Source organism: Belonocnema kinseyi, chromosome 9 (assembly GCF_010883055.1).
Source record: "Belonocnema kinseyi isolate 2016_QV_RU_SX_M_011 chromosome 9, B_treatae_v1, whole genome shotgun sequence".
NCBI lineage: Eukaryota > Metazoa > Arthropoda > Insecta > Hymenoptera > Cynipidae > Belonocnema > Belonocnema kinseyi.
The window spans coordinates 86,793,137-86,817,303 of NC_046665.1; the positions used below are offsets into that span (position 1 = coordinate 86,793,137).

General features: G+C 26.4%; 2 protein-coding genes and 1 long non-coding RNA gene across 5 annotated transcripts in view; 2 read left to right on the forward strand and 1 right to left on the reverse strand.

Annotated features, from left to right (window-relative positions):
• Positions 1 to 4,748: 4,748 nt before the first annotated feature.
• On the reverse strand, positions 4,749 to 13,037 carry LOC117179406 (peroxisome biogenesis factor 2). The gene is made up of 2 exons (XM_033371166.1): positions 12,826 to 13,037; positions 4,749 to 5,778 (listed from the first exon to the last, which is right to left on the reverse strand). The coding sequence occupies exon 2, from the start codon at positions 5,763 to 5,765 to the stop codon at positions 4,920 to 4,922; it is 846 nt and encodes a 281-aa protein (XP_033227057.1). The 5' UTR covers positions 5,766 to 5,778; positions 12,826 to 13,037; the 3' UTR covers positions 4,749 to 4,919.
• Positions 6,260 to 6,660, forward strand: LOC117179407. Its single transcript, XR_004467917.1, has 2 exons — positions 6,260 to 6,371; positions 6,443 to 6,660. It is a non-coding gene; the product is annotated as an uncharacterized LOC117179407 (long non-coding RNA).
• A 30-nt stretch (positions 13,038 to 13,067) lies between the features above and the next one.
• The window catches only part of LOC117179404 (stress-activated protein kinase JNK), a 473,020-nt gene continuing 461,920 nt past the window's right edge, over positions 13,068 to 24,167 (forward strand). For all 3 annotated transcript variants that reach the window (XM_033371160.1, XM_033371161.1, XM_033371162.1), the window contains exon 1: positions 13,068 to 13,246. The gene's annotated coding sequence lies outside the window, so the exon portion shown is untranslated. The remainder of the gene's footprint in view (positions 13,247 to 24,167) is intronic.

Below are 24,167 nucleotides of genomic sequence, written 5' to 3' on the forward strand. Positions count from 1 at the left end.
ACAGAGTTTCTAAAGATTAGGAAATTCCAGAAAGTCAGGGAAAACTTGATAAAGTTAGGGGATTTTCAAAAAACTAAAATTGACGTTAATTTTATTTTTATATTTGAGGGCATGTGATACTTAGAAAATTGTCGATTTTACCAGTTTTAGGTTCCGACGGCTTTTTTTCTTTAATAATCAATATTTTATCTTAAAAATTTGGGACATGATAGCGACCATGCTAACGGACGTCCCCACACACTTTTTTTTGGTTTAATTCAAAAAAGTTTTAATTTAGCAAAATCTGATTAATTTGCATAGCGCTTAGAAAGTAGTATCGATTTTACCAGTTTTAGGTTGCGACGGCTTTTTTCTAGAATAATCAATATTTTGTCTTAAAAATTTGGGAAATGATAGCGAACATGCTACCGGACGTCCCCGCACACTTTATTTGTGTTTTTTTTTCAAAAAATTTTTTGATATTGCCAACAACGTGTGTACATTTGGAGGTTATATATGTTACAATTCTCCTGTGCGTTACTTCCAAACTACACAATATTTTTGGCCGAAAACTTTGGACTTGCAAATAAACATAGTAACTAATCTCCCGGAATTAACCCTTTTTGCAGGCTATCAAAAAAGTTTATTTCATAAATAATTTCCAGATTATCGGAAAGGCAGAGATGAAAAACGACGTAACCTCAAAATAATACATATGCATAAAATTTTTATTTAGCACAATAAATTTTTTTGTTATTATCCCTCAAAAAAGAGTCCGGGGACGTTCGTTATGATATTTTATAGCATCTCCGAATTCAGTTTTTAAAAATTTTCATTCTTGTGGAAAAAAAGCAGAGGAAACTGCAAGTATCACATGCCCTAAAAATCGCAACTATTTGGTTGGAAATTAATTTTCTTTCGCTTGAGGATTACAACTATTTTGTTGAAAATTTATTATTTTTTTTTTGCTGAATTCAATAATTTTTTATATAAAATTAAAATCCTTTTTTATTTGAAATATCACGTTGTTTGTCGAGAATTCATCCTTTTTGTTTGAAAATTTAAGTACTTAATTGAAGGTAGAACTACTTTGTTAAAAATACATTTATTTGATTCATCATTTTATTTCATAAACCTTTTTTTTCGTTCAAAAGTTAATTATTATTTTTTTTTTAATTTTATTTTATATTTGAAAATTAATTGTTTTAATTAAAAATTGAACTCGTACATTTTTGGTTCAAAATTTATTTTCTTAAATTGAAAATTCAAACATATTGTTTAAAATACCTGTATTTTATTGGAAATTCGAATATTTGGGACAATATTTAAGCTTCTTGGTGACTAATTTCTCTTTTGGGTTGAAAATTCCTTTAAAAATTTAAATATTTGGTTGACAATTAATGTACTTTGTTGAAAGTTCGTCTATTTTGGTAGAAAAATCATCTTACTGGTTGAAGAATTATCTTTTTTTTTTATAGAAATTTAATATTCTTGGTTGAAAAATTATACTATTTCTTTTAAAATTTACTTCGATTTTATTAAAAATTAAATTTTTCAGTAAAAATTTAATTATTCTATTTTTGGTTGAAAATGTATATGTTTTATGTAAAAATTTAACTATAACATATTTGTTGAAAATCTGTCTTTTTGTAGAAAAGTACTCTCATTAGTTGAAACTTCATCTTTTTGTTTGAAAATTAATTTCTGTGGTTGAAAATTGAATTATTTTGTTAAAAATTCGTTTTTTTTTTGTTCAGAATTTATTTTACAAACTGAAAATTTAAGTATTTTATTGTTGCTAGAAATTTCATGTATTTGGTTAAAAAGGAAATTTTTTTTATTGAAGATTTATCATTTTTGTTAAAAATTCATTTTAACTGTTCCATTTTTTTGTTGAAAATTTATCTTTTTTGATAGAAATTTAATCTTCTTAATTGAAAATGATAGTATTTAGTTTAAAATTGACTTTGATTTGATTGAAAATTAAGTTTTTCCCTGAAAATTTAATTTTTCTAATTTTAGTTGAAAATGTATCTATTTCAGATAAGAATTCAACACCTATTATTTATAGGAAAAATTCGAGTAAGTTAAGAAAATATTTAGAAGTTTTGAAAAGGTTAAAAATTAATTAAAAATTTGAAATAATTTAAGCGAAATTTATACGAATACCAATAAGATCTCTCTACTTCTATAGAAATTTCGATGCAAATAATTTGAAACGATTTATAGATTTTCGCAGATTTCGAACAATAAATTTAGAAGAATATTTTCGAAGAATCGTAGAAAAATTGATTTCTTTTTTATTTTGATAAATTAATTTTAAGAGAATATTTCAAAAGATTTATAAAATTCTCAAAAATGGATCTGAAAGATTTTACGGAACTTTTGATTTTACATTATATTTTTGTAAAATTTTAGGATTTTTTTTTAAAGAAGTTAGGAAATACTAGAAAATTTTCAAATATAATTTGAAAAAATATATAACAAAATGTAGATGTTTCAAGATATTGAAATAAAATTTTGAAGCTTTGCAAAGATTTTGAAAAATTATTTAAAATAAAAATAATTGAAATTTAATTTAAAAAGTGCTCAGTTTGTACAAAAAGATGTAATCGTTCAATTTTTAATTTTTTTAGCTTAAAATGGCTTAAAATGATTTGCAGCTGAGTTTTTATTACTTCAAATGAGTTTAAATTTTTTAATTTCATTGATCGTGACAAATTTTGGCGAATCAGGAAATGATCGGGAATTTTGTTCTGTGATTAAAACGGTTACTTAAATCTGATAATTTTCATAAATTTATATATATGTTATTGATAAGTCCACTGAAATTTTTTTTTTTGGTGAAAAATGAACAATTTTTTTCTGAACCTTTTTTTGTAAATTAAAAATGTATCTGTTTTAGTAGAAATTTCATCCTTCTTGGATAAAAATGTAACTGTTTGGTTGTCAATTCAACAATTTTGTTAAAAATTCATAATATTTGGTTCTAAATTCAACTATTTCGTAGAATATTTACATTTTGATTAAAATTGATTGGAACTGAGATATTGTATCAATATATTGAAGCGATACATTATCCCACGAAATTTAAATAATGGAATTCTTATTAATATATATAGAAAATACGATTTTTGAAATCCCAATTTAAAATGCTTAATTATAACATATTAAAAGGTAACCTATTTCTTAATTTTCTTGAATTCCTGTGAAATATTTTTCGGGTATTATAAAAGATTCCAAGAATTTTAAAAATAAATTTCTATACTTTTACAGGATTTTGAAGGATAGTAAATATGTGTGGGTATTTTAAATAACTCAAAGAAATGTTCAAGAGCTTTGAAATTTTTGAAGGCATTTATAAACATTTTAAGGATTTTCTAAACATTTGAATGATTTTAAGGTATTTAAACAAATTTCATGTGTTTCTGAAGAATGTCCTACAATTTCGGAAGATAAGAAACAATTTTATAAGAAAGAATAAGAATGGTTTAAGAATATTTCTAAAGATTCTGAGGGATTTTAGAAACTTTTCGAGGATTTTTATGAGTTTAAAAAGCTCTATAGATATTTTAATTTTTTATAATATTTCGAAATGGGTTTCAAAAAATTTATTTATAAGAATTGGGGTTTTTCGTAGGAAGGAATTTATAGGAATTTTAGGTTATTTAAAAAATGCCATGAAATTTGCAATTTGTAGAGATTTAAAGAAATTTAAAGATTTTAGGTTATTTAAAAATTGTCAAGGATCTTTAAAATATTGAATGGGATTCAAAAGATTTCAAAATTTCTAGGTTATTTTTAATAGATTTAAATAATTTAAAATGATGCCAAAGGATTTAAAAGAATATTTAGGGTTTTTTTAAACTCTATAGCATTTTCAATAGATAACTTTACCAAGTGGCAAGAGATTTAAAAAAAATTTGAAATATTTTAAGTATTTTTTTAAAACTCAAGGTTTCAAGGAATGTTTAAATGATTTCAGATTTTTAATTGGATTTCAGAAAAGTCTTCAGAAAATATCAGATGCCATGTAATTTGACGAGATTTTATCACCTTTTAATGTATTCTAAAGCATTAATTCACCAGAATTGAGGGATTGCATAGGACTTCAAAGAATTTGAAAGATATTAGGTTATTTTAAAAAATTTTCAATTGATTTCAGTAATTTAATTAGGTTTTAAAGGATTTATGACACGATTTTATATGACAGTTTTAGCTCTCAAAATATTTGATTACATTTTTGACGATTCCAAGAATGATCAGATTTCATTTAATTTCCCGAGAATTTCGTAGAACTTTAGATTTTCAAATATTTTAAGGATTTTAGGATAATTTAAACATTTTCAGACATTTTCAACTGATTTCAATGATTTGCAGCGGTTTTAAAGAATTTTTTTTAAATTCCAAGGAATTTCAAAGGCCTTTCAATAAAAAGATTTTAAAGTGATTTTAAAAATTCCAAAGAGGTTTTAAAAGATTTCAAAGAATTTAAGATAATTGAGTAATTTAATTGGTTTTAATGAATTTGAAATATTTTAAGGTATTTATGGGCCAATTTTATAGGACTTATAAGGTTTTAGGATGTTTTCAATGACTGAAAAATAAAAGCTTCAACCCAATGAAAAATGAAATACCGTATTTTGCGCGATTAAACTATTTTATTGCTCTTAAACTGTGTATAAAAATTATGAAAATCAAAATTATTTTAAAACGACATAGAAAAGTAGGTTTTCATTTCAATTGTTAATCTGGCACCATATGTTCCATTTTCTTGAATTTGGTACGTTTTTTTTAAACGCAAACAAGTCACTGGGTGTTTGACACCCAGTATGCCCTTCAAGGGTTAAGAACTCTACTTTGGCTTGAATATTCAAACAATTTAGATGCATTTTGTTGTTTTTTTTTCATCACCAAAAAATCGTTACTTGTAGAAAAGATTAGTTCGATGCCACATAAAGTTTCATATCCGTGGAAAGTAGGTTCGTCCCACACTTGGGACAAGGAAAGGTATCAGTTGCCGTAAAATGCGCTTGCAGACAATAATAACAAAACACGTGCTCGCAACCCGCGTGCCTCGGTAAGATCGGCCTTTGATTACAATACGGACAATTCGTCGATTGATTCATCCGAGGATACATTTTTGAACCCGTGTCCACTTTTCTCCTTGACCACAATTGATTCCACTTTTCTTTGATGTAATAAAAATTCACCATCGGCAAAACGACGGTAAATAATTCAATCAATCCATGCCAGAGCAACTCTCTCGTCATGTAGGAATATCCTATGCTTCGCGGTTTGTGCATCAGTGCAGGTTGACTAGAAATTCCTAATGACATTTCTATTAAATTAGGCTGCGTTCCTCGGTGTAAAAAGAGTAACAAATTGAGGAAATCGAGTAAATGAATGATATTTGCAGTCCACTCTAAATAAGATCGTGTCTTGTTGTAAGGAATTACAACGAATTGGGATTCTATCAGCCTCTCTTGAACATATTTGGGCAATGCTGTCAGCAGGAAATGGAGAAAAGCTTTCTCTTGACTGAAGTTGGCATATTTCATGTTGAGAAGTTCCTGTCCGAAGGTTGCACTTCCTTTTCGTAAGGAGTGGTACCAAATGAGGAACTTGATGAGGACATCGACCTCTGGTTGCCATTTGTCGATCTTTCCTGGCTGAATGAATTTTGTGATTTTCTTTGATTGTGTTCGAAAGATGTCGTAGATTTCGTAATCCAATTGAGTTGCATCAATTTGGTTGATTCGTGATACGTAGGGAAAAGCAGGCATATTTGGAGTTTATCTGAAAAAAGATGTATGTTGAATTTCGGTGTAGTTGATGGAGGAAAGTAATTCGAATTTCGAACAAATTTCATAATGCAGAATTGCCAAAACCTGGAAAATCTGGAATAGACGTAGAAATTCAGATTTCAATGCAAAAAATGATCGTAAAACATGGGAAATAGGGTATTTTCTATTTCTATTAATAAATAATTACATTATTTCAATTTCGCGGAAAAATCTATCGCTTCGAATTGGAAATGGCGCTTCAGTTAACAGGTAAAAGAAGTCAGGGCAATACAAAAAAAATTATTTGCATTAATTCTTGATTGACACACTGGGGTACAGCACACCCCAGAATATTTCCAAGTTAAGTTTGTGTACTCAAACTCGATAGAATTGGATAGAATCGGGTATACAATGCCATCTCGCATTAGTTAGATAGTACTAATATGCCCTACGGCTGTTGACGTCACATTTAGAACGCCAGTAAGTTCTCCGTGCTTGTCTGAAATAGCCTGGGGTTGCCTGTACCCCAAGTGTGTCAAGTAAGGTTGAGCATATTAACTTGGAGTTGCTGTTTTTTGGTGAAACTGAGTCTAAGTGAACAAAGCAGTAAGTATGATACCTGATTTTATGCTGTAATTCTTTTGTTACAATATCTAATATGGTATTTGACATTTTAGATGGCTTATAATTTACGCTCTTGACGCATATGCGACGAGCTGCTCCGAGATGACGAAATGGACTAAGTAGTTGAGCATCTGCGAAGATTGCGTAAGAAACTGAAGATTGGTATAATTGTATTTGTTCGTTTGCCAGTTTCAATGTTTTTAAAATAATTTTCAGATCAAATTTATAACATTTTAGCCAATAGAAATAAAGATTTGATGTTTTTCAAATGAAATAAAGCAATCTTTTTTCCGCGAAATTTCTCCATTCAATTTCCAAAATAAATACCTTTTTTGGAAGTACCACTAATATTGTTTTTTTTTCTTATAGTACAACATGTTAAGCAAACTCACTCAAATTTTTAGCGATTTTTATGAAAAATTGGAGAAGTTGTGATTTTTTTCGCAAGAAATGCAATTTTACCCATGTTTTTGTTTTAATAAATTTTTGGTATACTTATATTAATTTTTTTATGAGACCAATATTTCTTTTGAATGTGATATTTTGTTGTGTATTTACACAACCGTTAAGTTTTTATAACAGTTTTTCAGCTGGGGTAAAAACCCCCAGTGTGTCAAGTAAGGGTTAAAAAATGCCTTATTCAGGGTTGCTACAATATCCCAATTTCTATGGTAAATTCTTCTATAGGCATAATATCAAGCGTACACCTAAAAGATTATTAATATTACCGCAAAAAATTTGTTTCAAAATACATTTTGAACACTCTTTAGATGAGTTTTCAAATCAAAAAGATAGATTCAGATCACAAAAATACATTTTGAACCTAAGAAATGAACTTAAAACTAAAATAATGAATCTAAAACCAAAAATATAAGTTTTCAACCAAAAAGTTAAATTTTCAACCAAAAAGTTAGTTGAATTTTCAACCCAAAAGATTAATTTTCTAGCAAAAAGCTTATTTTCGACAAAGTACATGAATTTTCATCTTAAAAAGATCAATTTTTAACAATAATTAGAATAGTTAAAATGGTAGAAAAATAACGGTCCAACAAACAAAAAAAGGAATTTTCCACGAAATAGTTTGTTTTTTCATTAAAAAAAATTCATTTTTAAACAAAAATAGAAGAAATTAATTTTTAGGTCCGAAAAAGAAGCAGTTTCTACTAACATAGGCGAAATTTTAAATTAAAACGACAAATTTTCGAAAAATACTTGAAATTTTATCAAAAAAAAGTTTCAGATGATTTTTCAACACTAAAGTATGAATTTTAATCAAAATGTAAATTTTCCATGAAATAGTTGAACTTTTGACTACAACAGAAATATTTTTAAAAATTTGAAACAAAAAAATTTCATAAAAATTGTTTATTTTTTATCCAAGAAAGATTTCAGTTGACATATCAACACCATATTCATGAATTTTAAACAAAAATTCAATTTTCTACGAAATATTGAATTTTCAATGAAAAAAGTGACTTTTTAACAAAACGGTTGAATTTTCCACCAAACATTTGCATTTTTATCAAAGGTGAAATTTCTACTATGATCGATGAATTTTTTAATTAAAAAGACAAATTTTCAGAAAAATGTTCTACAAAATAGTTAAATTTTCAACAAAACAGTTGAATTTTTATGAAAACTGTTAAATTTTAAACTAAAAAGGATAATCTTTAAACAACTTTTGTACATTTTCAACCAAAAAATTACATTTTTATACAAGAAATATGCAATTTCTACGAAAATAGAATCAACGATGATATAATAGTCTTGTTAGGAATTTTATCAGCCTGTATTTCTATTTTTTTGCCCTTGCTTCTTCTTGAAAATTATATTTTTAGTTATAAATTGTATCATTTGCTTAAAAATTTGAACATTTTGTTAAAAACTCGTCCTTTTGGGTTGAAAATTAACTTTTTTAAGCAAAAAATTTAACTATAACATAAGTTCAAAATGTAATTTTTTCAGTTAAAAATGAAACTATTTGGTTAAAAATTGATTATTTTTAGTTAAAAATTCATGTAATCTATTGAAAAATTATGGTTTTTTTTGGCTGCATTGGAAAGGACGCTAAATTTAAATGACAAAAGAAGTCAAAGTAATAGAAAACATATTTTCGCATTAAACAGTACCTTATTCAGGGTTGCTAGAATGTCACAACTTCTACATTCTTTAAGGTATAAAACCAATCATACACGTACACAATTATTAATATTCATACAAACAATTTGTTATCCCTAAATAAATTTCACACAATTTTTAATTGAGTTTTTAAATCAAAACAAATTTTCAACGAAATAGTTTTTTTTTCAAACAAAAAATTATTTTTTAACCAAAAGTAGAAGAATATAATTTTCAGTTAAAGCAATCAATTTTCAACCAAGAAATGAATTCTCAACAAAATAGTTCGATTTGAAACCCAAAAGATGAATTTTCTAACAAACAAGAAAAGGTTTCATTAAAATATATAAATTTTTAACTAAAAAAGATGAAAAGGCTAAAAACATTATAAAAAAAAAGATTTACAAACTAAACTAGAATAGTTAAATTTGCAGTTAGAACTAAAAAATATAAATTTTCAAACGAAATTGGAATAGTTATAGGTTCAGTTAAAAAAATTATTTTAAACTAAAAAGAAATAAATTTGCAGCCATAAAAATTAATTTTTAATCACAGTGATGAATTTTTTACGAAATAGGGGAATTTTTAACCCAAAAGATGAATTTTCTATAAAAAAAGCAAATTTTTAACTAAAAATATTTCCTTTTTAACCAAATACATCAATTTTCATCTAAAACCTAAAGCATATCCATTTTCAACTGAAAATAGAATAATTAAATTTTCGGCAAAAAAAAAATGTTTTCAATAAATTCAAAGTAAATTTTGAAGGAAATAGTGTAATTTTCAACCAAGAAGATTAAATTTTTATCCAAAATGATAAAATTTCGACAAAAAATGGAACAGTTACATTTTCAATTAAAAAAATTAAATCTAAATAAGAAAAAAACGAATTTTCTATCAAAAAGATCAATTTTCAACCAATAAGATGAATTTTCTACCAAAATAGACGAATTTTTAACAAAGCACATAATTTTTCAACCAAATATTTTAATTTTTAGAGGAATTTTCAACAAAAAGAGGGGTTAGTCAGCAAAAAGCTTTAATATTCTCCCAAAAATTCGATTTTCTAATAAAAATCAGGAATTTAAAACAAAATATTTGAATTTTCAACTTAAAAATTAAAATTTTGAACCAAACATATATGACTTAAATTTTCAGTTAAAACAATTAATTTTGAACTAGAAAACATAATTTTCAATAAAATATTTAAAGTTTAAAAAAAAAAGGTTTGTCATCTAAAATGATAAGATAGTTGCTATTTTTAATCATACTAATAAAATTAACTTTAACTTTAGTTTCTCGAAAAATCCCTAAATCTATCAGGTTTTCCCTGATTTTCTAGAATTACATGATTTGTAACAACTCTCTAATTAAAAAAATTATATATTTATTTTACTCTAGAATGTCTTTGTCAATATATGTAGTAATTATGATATATATTTATTTAAACATCAAATGCTTTAAATTATTTTAAATGATTCTCTTTTTTCTGTCCATATTATGAATAAAGGTTTAAAATTCATTCGTCAAATTGAGTAAATTCTTATTCATAATATTATTGTTTACAAAAAGAACTTTTTAAAGTACTTTTTTCAAAGCTTTTCTATTTTTTATAGCGAAAAATAAAAAAAACATTTTTTAAAATTAAAAAAAACAACTGTTTTAGAGAGAAATCGTCTTCTTTTTTTTATTGAATTTAACTGTTTTGGATCAAAATTTGATCGGTTAAAGTTTGCTTTCTTTTCTTGAAAGTTTAACTATTTTGTTAAAAAATTGTCTTTTGTTTTCTTTTTATTTTTGGTTAATTACTCAACTTTCTATTTGAAAATTTACATGATTTGTTGAAAATTCATTCTTTTTGATAGAATTCAACAACTGTTCATTAAAATTTTGTTTTTGTTAAAATATAAACTATCACATCTTACATTGTTTCTTAAAGATTCATCTCTCGGGTTTCAACAAAAACGTTTATTTTCAATAAAGGAAGATGACTAAGGCATCATTTTTACTAGAAAAGTTTTTTCCACGAAAAAAAGATACATTTTTAATTCAAAAAAGATAAATTCTTAACAAAAAATATAGTCGTATATGCCTTAAACAAAAAAGATTTTACTTTTATATACAAAACAGTTAAATTCAATAACAAAATAAAAATTTCCGAACAAAATGGTTGAATTTTCTACAAGAAAATGATTTTTTAACACCAAAATATGATTTTTCAAGGGCAGAGTTAATTTTAAACCAAAAAAGGAAATTTTCAACCAAAGAGATGAACTTTATACTAAAATTATGAATCTTCAAACAACAACAAATGAATATATAACGGAAAAGTTAAAATTCTAACCAATTAAATGAATTTTTACTAAAAAATATGAATTTTTAACGAAAATTGTAATAGTTGCCATGTCCACCAAAAAAGAATTTAATTCAAAATCAAAAACAGTTGATTACATAAAAAATACGACTTTTTATTTTTTTAAATATCTGAATTCTCAACCAAAACAAATTAATTTTAAAAAAAAATGAATTCTCAACCTTAAAATCTTAAAAATCTTCTTTTTTCCGAAATTTACCGAATTCTTTCCAAAATTGTTTAATCTTGCAAAACTGCGAAATTTTATGAAATATTATTTAAAATATCTTAAAATCTTATCAAATTTCTATCATATTCATTAAAAATTTGAAAACATTGCGTTTCAATTTTTGTAAGTTTGAAATTTTTTTTTTTAAGTATTTGAAATTTCTTGAAATTTCTTGAAATTTGTTCTTAAAATTTATTTTTCACAATGAAAAATCATTTGCATTTTCCCAGGAATCTTAAGAATTTTACGTTGAATCTATTGAAACTCTTCAAAATCAGCTTTTCCTACATCTTGCAAAATTAAAGAAATTTTCCGGATTCTTTTTTAATACATTTTGAAATTTTCAAAACTCACATTTATGTTTCAAAATAAAACCTAAAACATTTTATTTTTCCTAGAGATATTAATAACAATGTAATCTCAAATCTTTAAAAATTATTAAAAAGCTCTGAAATTTGTTTTCAAATTCTGTAAAATAAGTTTTTGCCCATAATCGATATTTTCTTATCTCTTTGAAAGTGTTTACAAGTTTAAAAATGACACAGTGTTGTAGCAAAATATCTCTTTTATCAATAATATTTAGAATCAACCAGAAATAATTTGCATCGTAAAATAAAATTACTCATTTGGAAATTTTCATTTCCAAATCAGGCTATATAAGTATTATTTCCATACGAATCTTGACAAAATTCAAAAATATTTTGAAAGTTTATGTCAAATAAAACATGTAAACGTAATAGTTAATGTTCAACCGAATAGTTGAATTTTTAAATAAAAAAGATAAATTCTCGATGAAAAATGTAAAGAAAAAATGTAACTTAAAAGTTTTATTTGAAAACATTCAAAAATCTACATTTTGTTTCAAGTTACAAAAAATTTTTAATAATTAAAAAATTCCTTTTTAAGCTTCAAGTATTTTTAAAACGATTAGGATATTTCCTAAAATTTGGAAAAAAGGCTGCAAAATTAAAAAAAAAATTGTCTTAAAATCTTACATACTTTTCCGAAATTCTTGTAAATCATTTTTTAAGATCTAAAACTTTAAACTATCATTTTTAAGCTCTAAAACTTTAAACTATCTTTTGAAATAATTCAGTTTTTCTACGATTTTATAAAATTCTACAAAAATTAATCTGTAAATATAAAACTTAAATCATATAATATTTTCCCATAAATAGAAAAATTGGTATTTATCTCAAAACTATTTGAATCCTTAAAAAGCTTCAAAATTAATTTTTTTTTAATCTTGTTAAAAATTCTAAAACTTTAGACTATATTTTTAAATAATTCTAAGATTTCCTAAGATTTTTAAAAATTCGATAAAAATTATTTTAAAAAATTGTCGATCCGGTAATTTCTTGGTTAGTGTTGCCGACAATTGCCTTCAATATTAAAGAAACATTTATAATTTCAGTTTTTTCTTTTACAAACACATTTATATAATAAAAAATTCCTCACTTGAAAAGTGCGATGTAAAAAATATCAGAAAATTCAAAAGAACGAACTGAAAATAGTAATTTAGTCATATTGACAAAGTATGCAACTAGTCAGGTTTTCAGCAAAAATGATTTCGAGATTTTCAAAAATTTCGTTCCACCAATTTTCTTACATAGGAATATAAAAAATTAAAACGACTAAAATGACTAAAACTCGAGGATATTACAGATTCTTTAAAGCTATTCTGTAGTAAAAAAAAATAAAATGAACTTTGACTTAAAGCACAAAAAATCTGTCACCTGATTTCCAATTTTTCGACGCAACTTTTCACATAATTGAATAGATTCAAGAACCATTATCTTGAGCAAACATTCCAAATTAGATATGCGAAAATCTTTTTTTAATTTAAAAAACTAACGAACATTTCACGAGAGTCACAACGACAACACAAAAGCACACAAAAGTGATAGAATTATCAGCCATAAAGTTGAGGTTAGGATAGAATAGTTTCATTGCAATAGGCACCAGAGGCGCTAAATACATGTTGATCAAGTGTTGGTGGAAGTGGGACGGGTTCGCTCTGTCGCTAAGTTTCCGATCATGTTTTTGTGGTAAAGTTATATCGTTTTCGGAGTGTCTCTAAGTTTTTTGTGATTTCGGGCGGTTTTAATAAGTGTCTTGTGTGGTTGTACATCTGCAAAAAGCATGCCAGCTTACGAGGTAAGCTAGAAAAATTATGTAATTTCCGCTTTCATGCATTTCACGTGAACCCCGAAACATTGATCTGCCAAATGACAGCTTAACCTCCAATTTGCCGTCAAAATCTATATGCGTGTTCAATTTGTCGAATTTGTCGTAACTTGTTTAGTATTTTACGACACGTAAACCGAAACTCGCTTTTTTTATTCATAAGCGAAATTTTCTTAATATACTGTGACTATCGTCGATATCTTCCGTAAAAAAGTAATATTTGGACGATCAAAGGCATATTATGCACATGTACGTCAGCCACTTGTTCGTCATTGCGGTTTTTTTCTCAGGTTTCTTCCGAAAAATATCCCCACTTTGAGAGGGAAGTGTTATTTTCTGAAGCGATTTTATTTATTTATTTTATAATTCGAACTGGTTTTTATCCTAAATTAGGAGACTACTGAAATTTGCAGCTCTTTAACTTTTGATAAGTTGGGACCGTTGGAATCTACGCCCTATGTGAAACTAGCGATTTTTAAATGTCAATAATTTTAAATATAATAGAGTATTATTCTGCTTGTTAATAATTTTTTTTGGCGTTTGTCATTGTTTCATTATAGTTGTTCTTATTTATACTTCGTGGAATTTTTTAAAGAATTTCTCGACTCATTCTGAATTTTGTTCAAGTGCTCAAAAAAATCACAAATTTTGAGCGAAATTGATAACCACCGGGTCGCGACTTGAACCGAGAATTTAATTTAAAAACCGGGAATTTATTTCTGACCATAGTAAAATTCAATTTTGTATTATTTTAATAATTTTTGTCAATTTAGAAAAGTGATTTATATTTATTATTTAATTTGTATTTCTTTTTTATTTATTTAGAAATTAAACTAGCTGTTTTAAAATTTATGTAGTTTCTGAAAAATTCGCTTTTTCTTTGTAGACAATTAATCTTTGTGTTTGGAAATACACCTTTTTGGTATAAAACTGAACCATTCCAGTTGAAGATTCATCATTTTAGTTTAAAATTCATCAGTTTTTTTGAAAATTAATTGCTTTAACTGAAAATTTTAATTTGAATTTTTGGTTGAAAATTGATATTTCCTTATTCAAATTTCAACAATTTGGATGAAATTATTTTTTTTAGATTGAAAATTCAACTATTCCTATTATCCACATATTTTGTTAAAGATCAATTTTTTCTAGAAAATTATATTTTTCTTTGCCATTTAATCTAGTTGTTTAAAAATTCTTTTTTTTCGGTTAAAAATTCAAGTATTACGGTTAAATATTTATAAGTTTATTTGAAAATTCATCTTTGAGGTTGGAAATAAAATTACTTGGTTGAAATTTAAACTCTTTTGTTGAAAATTATTATGTTTTTGTTGAAAAACCATCCCTTTAATTAAAAATTCATTGCTTTCGTTGAAACATGAGCTATGTTTGGCGAAAATGAAACTATTTTGTTGAAAATTTGTTTCTTTTTTGATCGAAAATTAATTAATTTTTACACTGACTGAAATTTGATGAAAAATTTATTTGCTTTGTTAAAAATTAAACTTTTCTGTAGAAAATTAGTTTTTTTTTGTTTTGTTTGAAGTTAATTTTTTTTACTGAAAGTGTAGGTATTCTATTATTTCTGGAAAGCTGATCTTTCGTTGAAAATGTTCTTATTTTCTTGAAAACTCGTCTTTTTGGATTGAAAACTTAATTACATTAATAGAAAATGCATATTTTTGGGTTTTAAATTCAACTTTTTGTCCAGCATCCGTCGTTCGTTTGGAAGCTCATTATTATTATTTTTTTTTAACTAAAAATCTATTTTGGTTAATAATTCAAATCATTTGTTAAAAATTCGTATTTTTTGGTTTTAGTGAACCATTTATGACTGAAAATTAAAATATTTTTCGTAAAAATATCAACTATTACACTTTTTGCTGGAAAATTGAACTATTTGTTTTCAAATTCCTATTTTCTTGGTTAACAATTAATGATTTGAACTGAAAATGTATTTCTTGTCTAAAAAGTGTTTAAAAACAATTTCAAAATACTTTTCTTTTACAATAAAATGATTTATTTCATAGTTGTAAGTTTGATTTTATACTTAAAAGAACATTTTAGAACAGTCAGAAAAAATGCAGCAAAAGTTAGGGAATTTCGAAATTAGGATGTTGATGTGTTAGTGTAGAGGTATTGCACTGAAATCACAGCTGATTTTATATTAGCAAAAAATGTAATAGTTGATATTTAATCAATTGAAAATTCAGCCAAAAAAACACTTTCAACCGAAAAATTAAATTGTTAATGAAAAAATTAAATCGCAAGACCAAAAAAGTGCATTTCCAATTAAATAGTGAAATTCCCTACCAAAAGATGAATTTTTAGATAAAATGATGAATTTTCCAACCAAAAATACAGATTAAAAAAATAGACTTCAGTTGCATTTTGAACCAGAAAAAGAGGAAATTTCATACTAACAAGATTTGTTTTCTACCAAAAAAGTCGAATTTGCAATTAACAAAGATAAATTTTCAACCAAAAATGGATAAGGTACATTTTCAATCAAAAAATTCGTTTTGAACAAAAAAAAAAGAATTTTCAACAAAATAGAATTCCCTTTCATCTTTGAATTAATGTTTTATTGTTTGAAGAAGTTTATTTTGTTTAAATATTTATTTTTTTATGTTAGTTGCGAAATGAACGTATTTTCCAGACTCTATGCGTTCTTTATTCAATGATAACAATAAAATAATTTGTTTACATAATTTTACAAATATTTGGTTTAAGTGAATTTAAGTGAAGATTTAGGAATTTTTGGAAAGTTTTAAATATTATAGGTACTACTTTGTTTGCTAAGAATACTATGAAATATTTTAGCAAATTGAAATTGTTTAAAAATTGTATTTCATTTGACTGATTTCATGGGTTTTTTTATCGGTAGATAGAACAAAATGCGTTTTTTCTATTTCATTATTCAGTAAAATAAAATAAAATTGGTAAAAAATCTTAATTTGTTTAAACATTTAATAGTATTTTTAGAAAATAAAGGAGAGCCAACAAATATTTAAACTGTCGAAAATTTGTTGAGATTAAAATGTTTCTCCTGCTTTTTATAGTGAAACTATCTACTTGAACAAACATCTATTTTTTAAGTAAAGTTAAATTGTTTTAATCAAATTATTTTATTGTTACCAACGATAAAAACGTTAATTTCTTGATTTAATTTGTAGACAGAATTAAATTGCTTCAAACATTTAGGCACAAAATGGTGATCATCATCAGTGAATTTGATTAAATCTGTGAAAATTACATCATTTCTTGTAGGTATCCAATTTTTCAGTGAAAAGTTTTATTCTTTGTATAATATTGCAGTTGTAAAATTATGTAAAATTCGTTCAGTTAAAATTTTTGTATTTGATTGATAATTGTTAATAAATCTTCAAATATTTCTAAACATTTTTTTTTAAATTTACGTTAAAATGTAATGAGTTTCCTGTTATAATTAGGTATTACATATGTGAAAGTAAAATGTTTTTCCTCAAAATCACACTGTATTGCAAATACGTAATTATCGAAAACATTGAAAGTAAAATATTTAACAAATCACACTGTAGTACAAATACGAATTTATCAAAAACATTGTAGTCAAATAATTCTTTAATTATTCTATAGAAAGAATTTCAGCGAAGAACATTTTATGAAAACATGTACACTGTATTAAAAATACAAATTGTAAAAAAACATTATAGTTTACAAATTCTTTAAATTCAATTAAAATGTACTGAATTTCCTTTTATCGTTAGAAATTTTGTCTGTCGAAGGACATTTTTTAAAATTCAAGTACATATTCTTTAAATTTCAACTATTATTGAAGTATCGTTATGTGAACGTTGATGAAAACATCAATATCTAAAAATTTAATATGTGGATGGCTCGAAATTTTATTATTATTTATAAACAGGTATAAAAATATATTTATTTTGGATTGTTTCTGTGACCAATTGAATCACTTTTTACTTGATGAAGTGAATACAATATTGGGTTGAATCCACTCTAGTTCGGCCTGCGACCTTGATTTTGTTATGCAAGCTAACGAACGGTGTTTACCTTTTGGTAAACACCGTTTTTTTTGTGGTCAGACTGGTTACTCTGGTCAATGAACTGGATATTTTTAGGAACATGGAAAACCCGTTAAATGGCCATGAATATCTGGAACGATAAAAGTTAAGAATTTAATTAAAAAGACTACATAATTCTACGAAAACCGACCAAAAAAGTGGGGTAGCCGCTGGTTCGAGAAAACCTGAAAATCAGGGAAAAGTCAGGGATTTTGGAAAAGGCATGCAAAATTGTTATTTTTTTCAGATAAATATTTATAAAAAGTTCTATGTTAAAATTTTTATAAGATTAATATTTTGGTCTTTGAATAATAATGGTCAGGGAAAATGAAAAATTGGTCAAGGAAAGATTAGGGAATTGTTAAAAATCATTTTTGCGCCCACTCTGCTATAATATTCTTGTTACTCATTTATTTGCTTTGTATTTCTGTTTTTTCAGTTTCCTGATGATTATATTTTTAGTAAAAAATTTTATTATTTGTTAGAAACTTCAAAAATTGAGTTAAAGTCATCCATTTTGGTTGAGAATTAAACTTTCCGACGAAAATTCATGTTTTGGTTTAAAAAATTCAACTGAAATATTTCTTGGTTGAAAAATGCACTAATTTTTTAAAACTGCGTCTTCGGGTATTTTCGAATCCATCTGTTTTAAAAGAAATTCCATCTTTTTTGGATAAAAATGCGACTGCCTGGTTGAAAATCGTTTATTTTGTATTTTTGTTGAATTCAACTGTTTTTGATTGAAATAAAAATATTTTTCGGTTGATATTTCTACTATTACGTCATTTGTTAAAAATTTTTAAATGATCATTTTGGGTATGAAAGTCAACTATTTTACAGGTGATTCGCCTTTTGGTTTCAATGTTCAATATATGGTTTGGATGAACTTATTTTCCTTTTTGATTGAAAACGCTTCATTTTTAAAAAATTTGTCTTTTTTGTAGAAAAGTCATTTTTTTGGTTAACATTAATAAAGAAATTTGAAAATTTTAAATATGTTAAAAATGATACAAGATTGAAATGCCACGCTCTTTGAATATTAATGTTTGGGGGAAATAACAAAATTGTTCAGGGAAAAATTAGGCAATTTTGAAAATAGAGTTTTGCAGCTGTCCCTAATTTCTAAAATTTACGTTTTTCTTCGTTTAAAATCCTCTTAAAATTTATGAAAATCTTGGAAAAAAATGTGATCAAATCACATATTTTTCAGAAAAAGATGACCCTAAAATGAGTCTAACAATCTAAAAAAATGTATTCTTTCAATGATTTGTGACAAAGCATTTGTAATATGTATTTCTTAGAAAAATGATAAATAAAAAATTTAATATCTTTTTTCATTTTGCTGTTTTTTTTTTTAATTCTCTGGCAACTTTTTTCCATAAAGCTGTGTACTTCGCCATATCATTATTATACTTGAATTAATTTAAACTTTGGATCTTTCAAAATTACGGCAATTTACTAATCACACTATTTTAATTAATTAAAATATATTTAAAAATAGTTTTACTATTTTACTGTATTTTCTATTTTTGTATATATTCTTATTTACTATTTCGTATTATTATTGCATTTAAATTCTTTATATAAAAAATTCGCCGGATGAAGTAAAACAAATACAAAAATGCTATTAAATCGTTAATTTTTATCTGAAAAGCGTGTGTAGATATTGCCAGTCTTAACTCAGTAGGAAATGAAGCTTTTTCAGATTGTTGGTCTCATTTTAAAGGTTACAATTGTCAAAAATGCGTGTCATTTTATCAGATTTTTAATAATATTTTCATAGATTTTAAGGATTTAAAAACGAAGAAACTTGTAGATTTGAACCACTTTTGATCGGTTTTAATGGAATTTCGTAGTCTTTTGAAGTGAGTCCTTCTTTTATAAAATTCAAGATTTGCTAGTAATAATATAGACAACATATTTCAGCAGACAAGAATGATTAAAATTTATAAATGTACATCAGGTGTCAAACAATCTTCGCGCTCTTCGTTCTTTAAAATTCCAATATGCTTGCGATTGCTGGATTATTTTTTTCTTGAACTCAAATTTTCAGAATAAAATACTTGTAGCATTCACAAACTTATAGGTCCCGTGGATTTTTGAAATCCTATAAAGTTTGCTTTTCTGGCCTACCCTACTAGGTAGTAACTACTGGGAATTATTTTACAGAGTGACTGCGTTGTTGCCGAAAAAATTATTGTTTTAAAATTAAAATAACTAAATCAAGCACAAATTGAAATGAATTGATATTGGTAGACGAAAAAAATGTTTGTTATAAAGCTAAGAATAAACTTCTTACTGCATACACAAACTTTTAGGTCCCGTGGATGTTTAAATTCAAATCATTGGCTTTTTCGTCTTACCACAATCAGTTATAACTACTTAGAATTCTTTTACAGTGGCTGCTCTGTAGAAAAAAAATTTGTTGTACAGTTAAGAATAAATTACTTGTAGCATACATAAACTTGTAGGTCCCGGGGATTTTTTAAATTTTAAATCAATTTGTGTAATAAACTGGGAATTCTTTCATCAAGTGTGCAATGTTTAAGAAAAAATGTTTGTTTTAAACTTATGATACCTAAATGAAGTACAAATTTGAATTAATTGATACTTATAGAGGAAAAAAGGTTTGTTATAAAATTAAGAATAAACTACTTAAGCGCACACAAACTTGTAGGTCCCGTGGATTTTTTAAATTAAAAAAATCTGCTGTTTCGGCCCACCCTAGTGGGTAAAAACTACTTAGAATTATTCTAGAGTGTCTGCGCTGTACAGGAAAATATACTTGTAAAGTAGAGCATAAACTACATGTAGCATACACAAACCTCAAAGTCACGTGTATTTTTTAAATTAAAAAAATTTGCTTTTTCGTGTTACCCACCACTGAAAAATTTTTTTAGGTATATTACCTAGAATTCTTGCTATCCCAGCTAGAAAGTATCGCTGGATTTCGTCTTCCTAAATAGTTAGCTGTATTGAACAGATTTTCTTGCAGGCAAAATATAGATGCAGTATCTAAAAAATTTAGCTGTAATGTCTATATTTCTATTGCTAAACAAGTGTAGGTGTCACACCTAACCAGGTTCAGCTAGATATTCTAGTTGAAAAATATAGATAAACTTGACAGCCTATCTCGCTGCGTTTTCTGGCTGAAGTGCCTATAATTTTTTCTAGCTAATAGGCCGATATATCTTTAGGTATAATGACGCAAAAATATATTAACCATATATATGAATACTTAAATCTTTATTATGTATTAGATACATACATGACTTAATTATTAAAAATCTTAAATTGAAAACAGTTATAATCAATACATATCAATATGTACAATAGGGCGTATCGAAAAAAGTTGTAAACGAAGATTTTTTGAGGTTATACGCGCACTGATAAAAGAATACTCACTTCCTTTGAAGGCGTTAATAAAATTCTGGAGGTTACAGCTAATCAAAAAATCACTTATTTCCATATTTGGTTCCATCAATGTTATTTCATTGCTGTATATATTATTCATTTTTTAACTCTCACAAACCACACGACACGAGGCACGAGCTTCTTGTATTTACGGAAAAGTCGGGTGTTAGTGTTGTGCGAACTAATGCAAGGTGGACATTTTTTAAATGCATTTCAATTTATAGGCCTAAAACTGATGCTACAATTATTTTAGGTTAGAATTTTGAGCTGTACGAGCAAACTAATTATAGGAAATATGCTGTTTGATCATGACTGCTAGAATTTTTAGCAAATAATGATAGAATTATCTTCCACATTTTCTGTCTGCAGTAGACAGACGGTTTATATATTTTAGCTATCTAGTTTGCATTTCTATCTAAACTTTATTGCACATTCAGCTATATCTCCCCAGCAATATATTTCTAGCTACAACAGCTATACCTTTTTTTCAGTGTACTGGGTAATAATTACTGTAGATTTGTGTATCGAGTGACTGCGCTGTTTCCGGACAAATGTTGGTTATAAAGTTAAGCATAAGGTACTTGTAGCATGCACAAACTTTTAGGTCTCACGGATTCTTCAAATCCTAAAAAATTTGCTTTTTCGGCTCACCCAACTGGATAATAACTACTGGGAATTATGTTACGAAGTGGCTGCGCTGTAGAGGAAAAAATGTTTGTTGTAAAGTTAAGAATACATGACTTGTAGTATACACAGACTTTTAAGTACCAGGGATTTTTTAAATTTAAACTAATTTATTTTTTTGGCTCACTCTTCTATGTAAAGATAGTACTGGGAATTATTGTATCGAGTGGCTACGCTATTGGTAATAAAATGTTTGTTTTAAAGTTTAGATAACTAATTTAAGCAAAAATTTGAATAAATTAAAATTTTTTAGAAGAAAAAATGTTTGTTATATATTTAAGAATGAACTGCCTGTAGTATACATAAACTTTTAGGTCCCGTGGATTTTTTAATTCAAATAATTTGCTTCTTAGGCCTACCATAGTTGGCAATAACTACTTAAAATATTTGTATAGAGTGGCTGTCGCTATGGAGGAAAAACTGTTGTTTGTAACATTAAGAATAAAGTACTTGTAACATGCGCAAAGTTTTAGGTCTTGGGGATTTTTGAAACTTAACAAAAAAAATTTCTTTCGGCTTACCCTACTAGGTAATAACTACTGGGAATTCTCGTATAAAGTGGCTGCGCTGTAAAAAATGTTTGTTATAAAGTTCAGAATAAACTACTCGTAGCATACACAAGCTTCCCGCAGTTTTTTTGAAATTTAAACAATTTTATTTTTCGGCTAAACATAGTAGGGAATAACTGCTAGGAATCTCGTAGCATACACAAGCTTCCCGCAGTTTTTTTGAAATTTAAACAATTTTATTTTTCGGCTAAACATAGTAGGGAATAACTACTAGGAATTCTTTAATATAGATTTGCTGCGCTGTAGTCGAAAAAACGTTTGTTGTAAAGTCAGGATAACTAAAGTAAGCCCAAATTGGAGTGTATTAATATTTGTAAAGAGAAAAAAAATATTCTAAAGTTAAGAATAAACTACTTGTAAGATAAAAAACTCTTATGTCTCATGGATTTCTGAAATTCAAAAAATTTTCTGTTTCGACCCACTGTACTGGGAATTCTGTTATAAAGTGTTTGAGCTGTAGCCGAAAAAATGTTTGTTGTAAAGTCAAAATAACTAAGTTAGGCACAAATTGGAATAAATCGAAATTTACCTTTCTGCTAGACATTCTCTTCAGAAAGTGTGGTGCAGTATTGCAATGCACAGCGAATCCCTTGGAGGTAATAAACAATACTTGACTGTTTATGGCCCTACCGCATTTGTCCAAAATTACCGAACCAAGTCTATTGGGATTCATTCGTTACATTTGAATACAGCGGAATAATTCGGCATTCTGAATAAAGCTATTCTGTTAATCAGCACTTGACAGTTGTGAATACTAGATTGATTAAAAAAATATCTGGATTTGTCTCCGCAGATATTTTAAGCGAAGTATTGTTTTAATTAAGCTTTCTTAATGCTACTGTCTAAATTAAATGTATGGCAATGTTCTTCGTGCTAGAGAGTCCAAATTTAGTTTGAGAACAAGAGGTCGTTAAGCTAGAAAAAAAAAAATTTATTTTGCCACGCAGATGACCTCGCACGAATAAACTTTTATGAAAAATAACTCTCCACGGTTTCTTTGCGAAAATTTATTGAAAGAGTAAAGTGGTTTCTTTACTTATCGAATTTTTCTGGAATAATTTTGGATTAGAATGTTAATTTTATAGAGATGTGCTTTCACTTAGTTGACTATAGATTTAGGCATTTAAACCCGCTATAAAGGACAAACTTGGCTTAAGAACTTCCAAGGCTTCTGTTAATTTGACTTCTTTATCGATGTCATTACGTCACTCTCAACCTTTCGTAACTATACACGCGATAATAGCACAAATCGGGAACTTTTTGTGATAGAGTCAAATCACATTTTTAAACGTCATCATGAAGTCTATTGGATCTGGATGTGCAAAGTCTTCTGTAAGAGGGCAAAAGTCTGGAAATACGAAAATTTTCTTTCTCATATTCAGGGCCACCATACAGTCATTTTACTCACTTTTAGTCGTTTTTTATCCCTTTTTAAAGATACATCCACTATTGAGAATGGTGGTCTACCATTTCGCCACCTGGAGTTGAAAACTGAAACTAGAAAGAGCAGGTACAATTTTAAAGATGTAACTTAATTTTCGAATAAACGTGTTTTTACAATAGTTTTGTGAAGTATAAAAGATCTATCAAATACTAAAAACAAATTTTCATAAAAAACAAATAGTTTTAGATAGAATTTCCATCTTATACAGTGAAAAAATACATTTTTATCAAATAGGTATAAAATAAACAAAACCATTATTTCACTATTTCGTGTAAGTTTCAATGAATTTAAGTTTAAATAAACTTTAATTAATGTATGTAGCGACAATTTTTATCCAGATTATGCGCAGAAAACGAATAATAGAAGATTTAGGGTGGCCGTTTTAAGCCAAGAAAACAAATCCTTGTCATTTTTCGATGTTTTCCCGGTTCGCAAACATTTTTCATGGTCAATGAAATTTAAAAAATCGAACTCTATCGCTATCAATTTTTCCATTTGAATGAATAAAAACCGAGCTGCAAATGAAAGCACTCAAAGTAATACTCTTGAATTTCAAACTTTTAAAATTGGAGTTTAAAAATTTCTTAATTCAATAATTTTTTATTTAAATCTGATTCAAATGCTCAATAATTTTCACGTATAAAATGGAAGCTAAGAACACTTTAAAAGTTTACAATTTTTAACTAAATGCAGTTAAACTGCAAAATAAATTTTTTAAC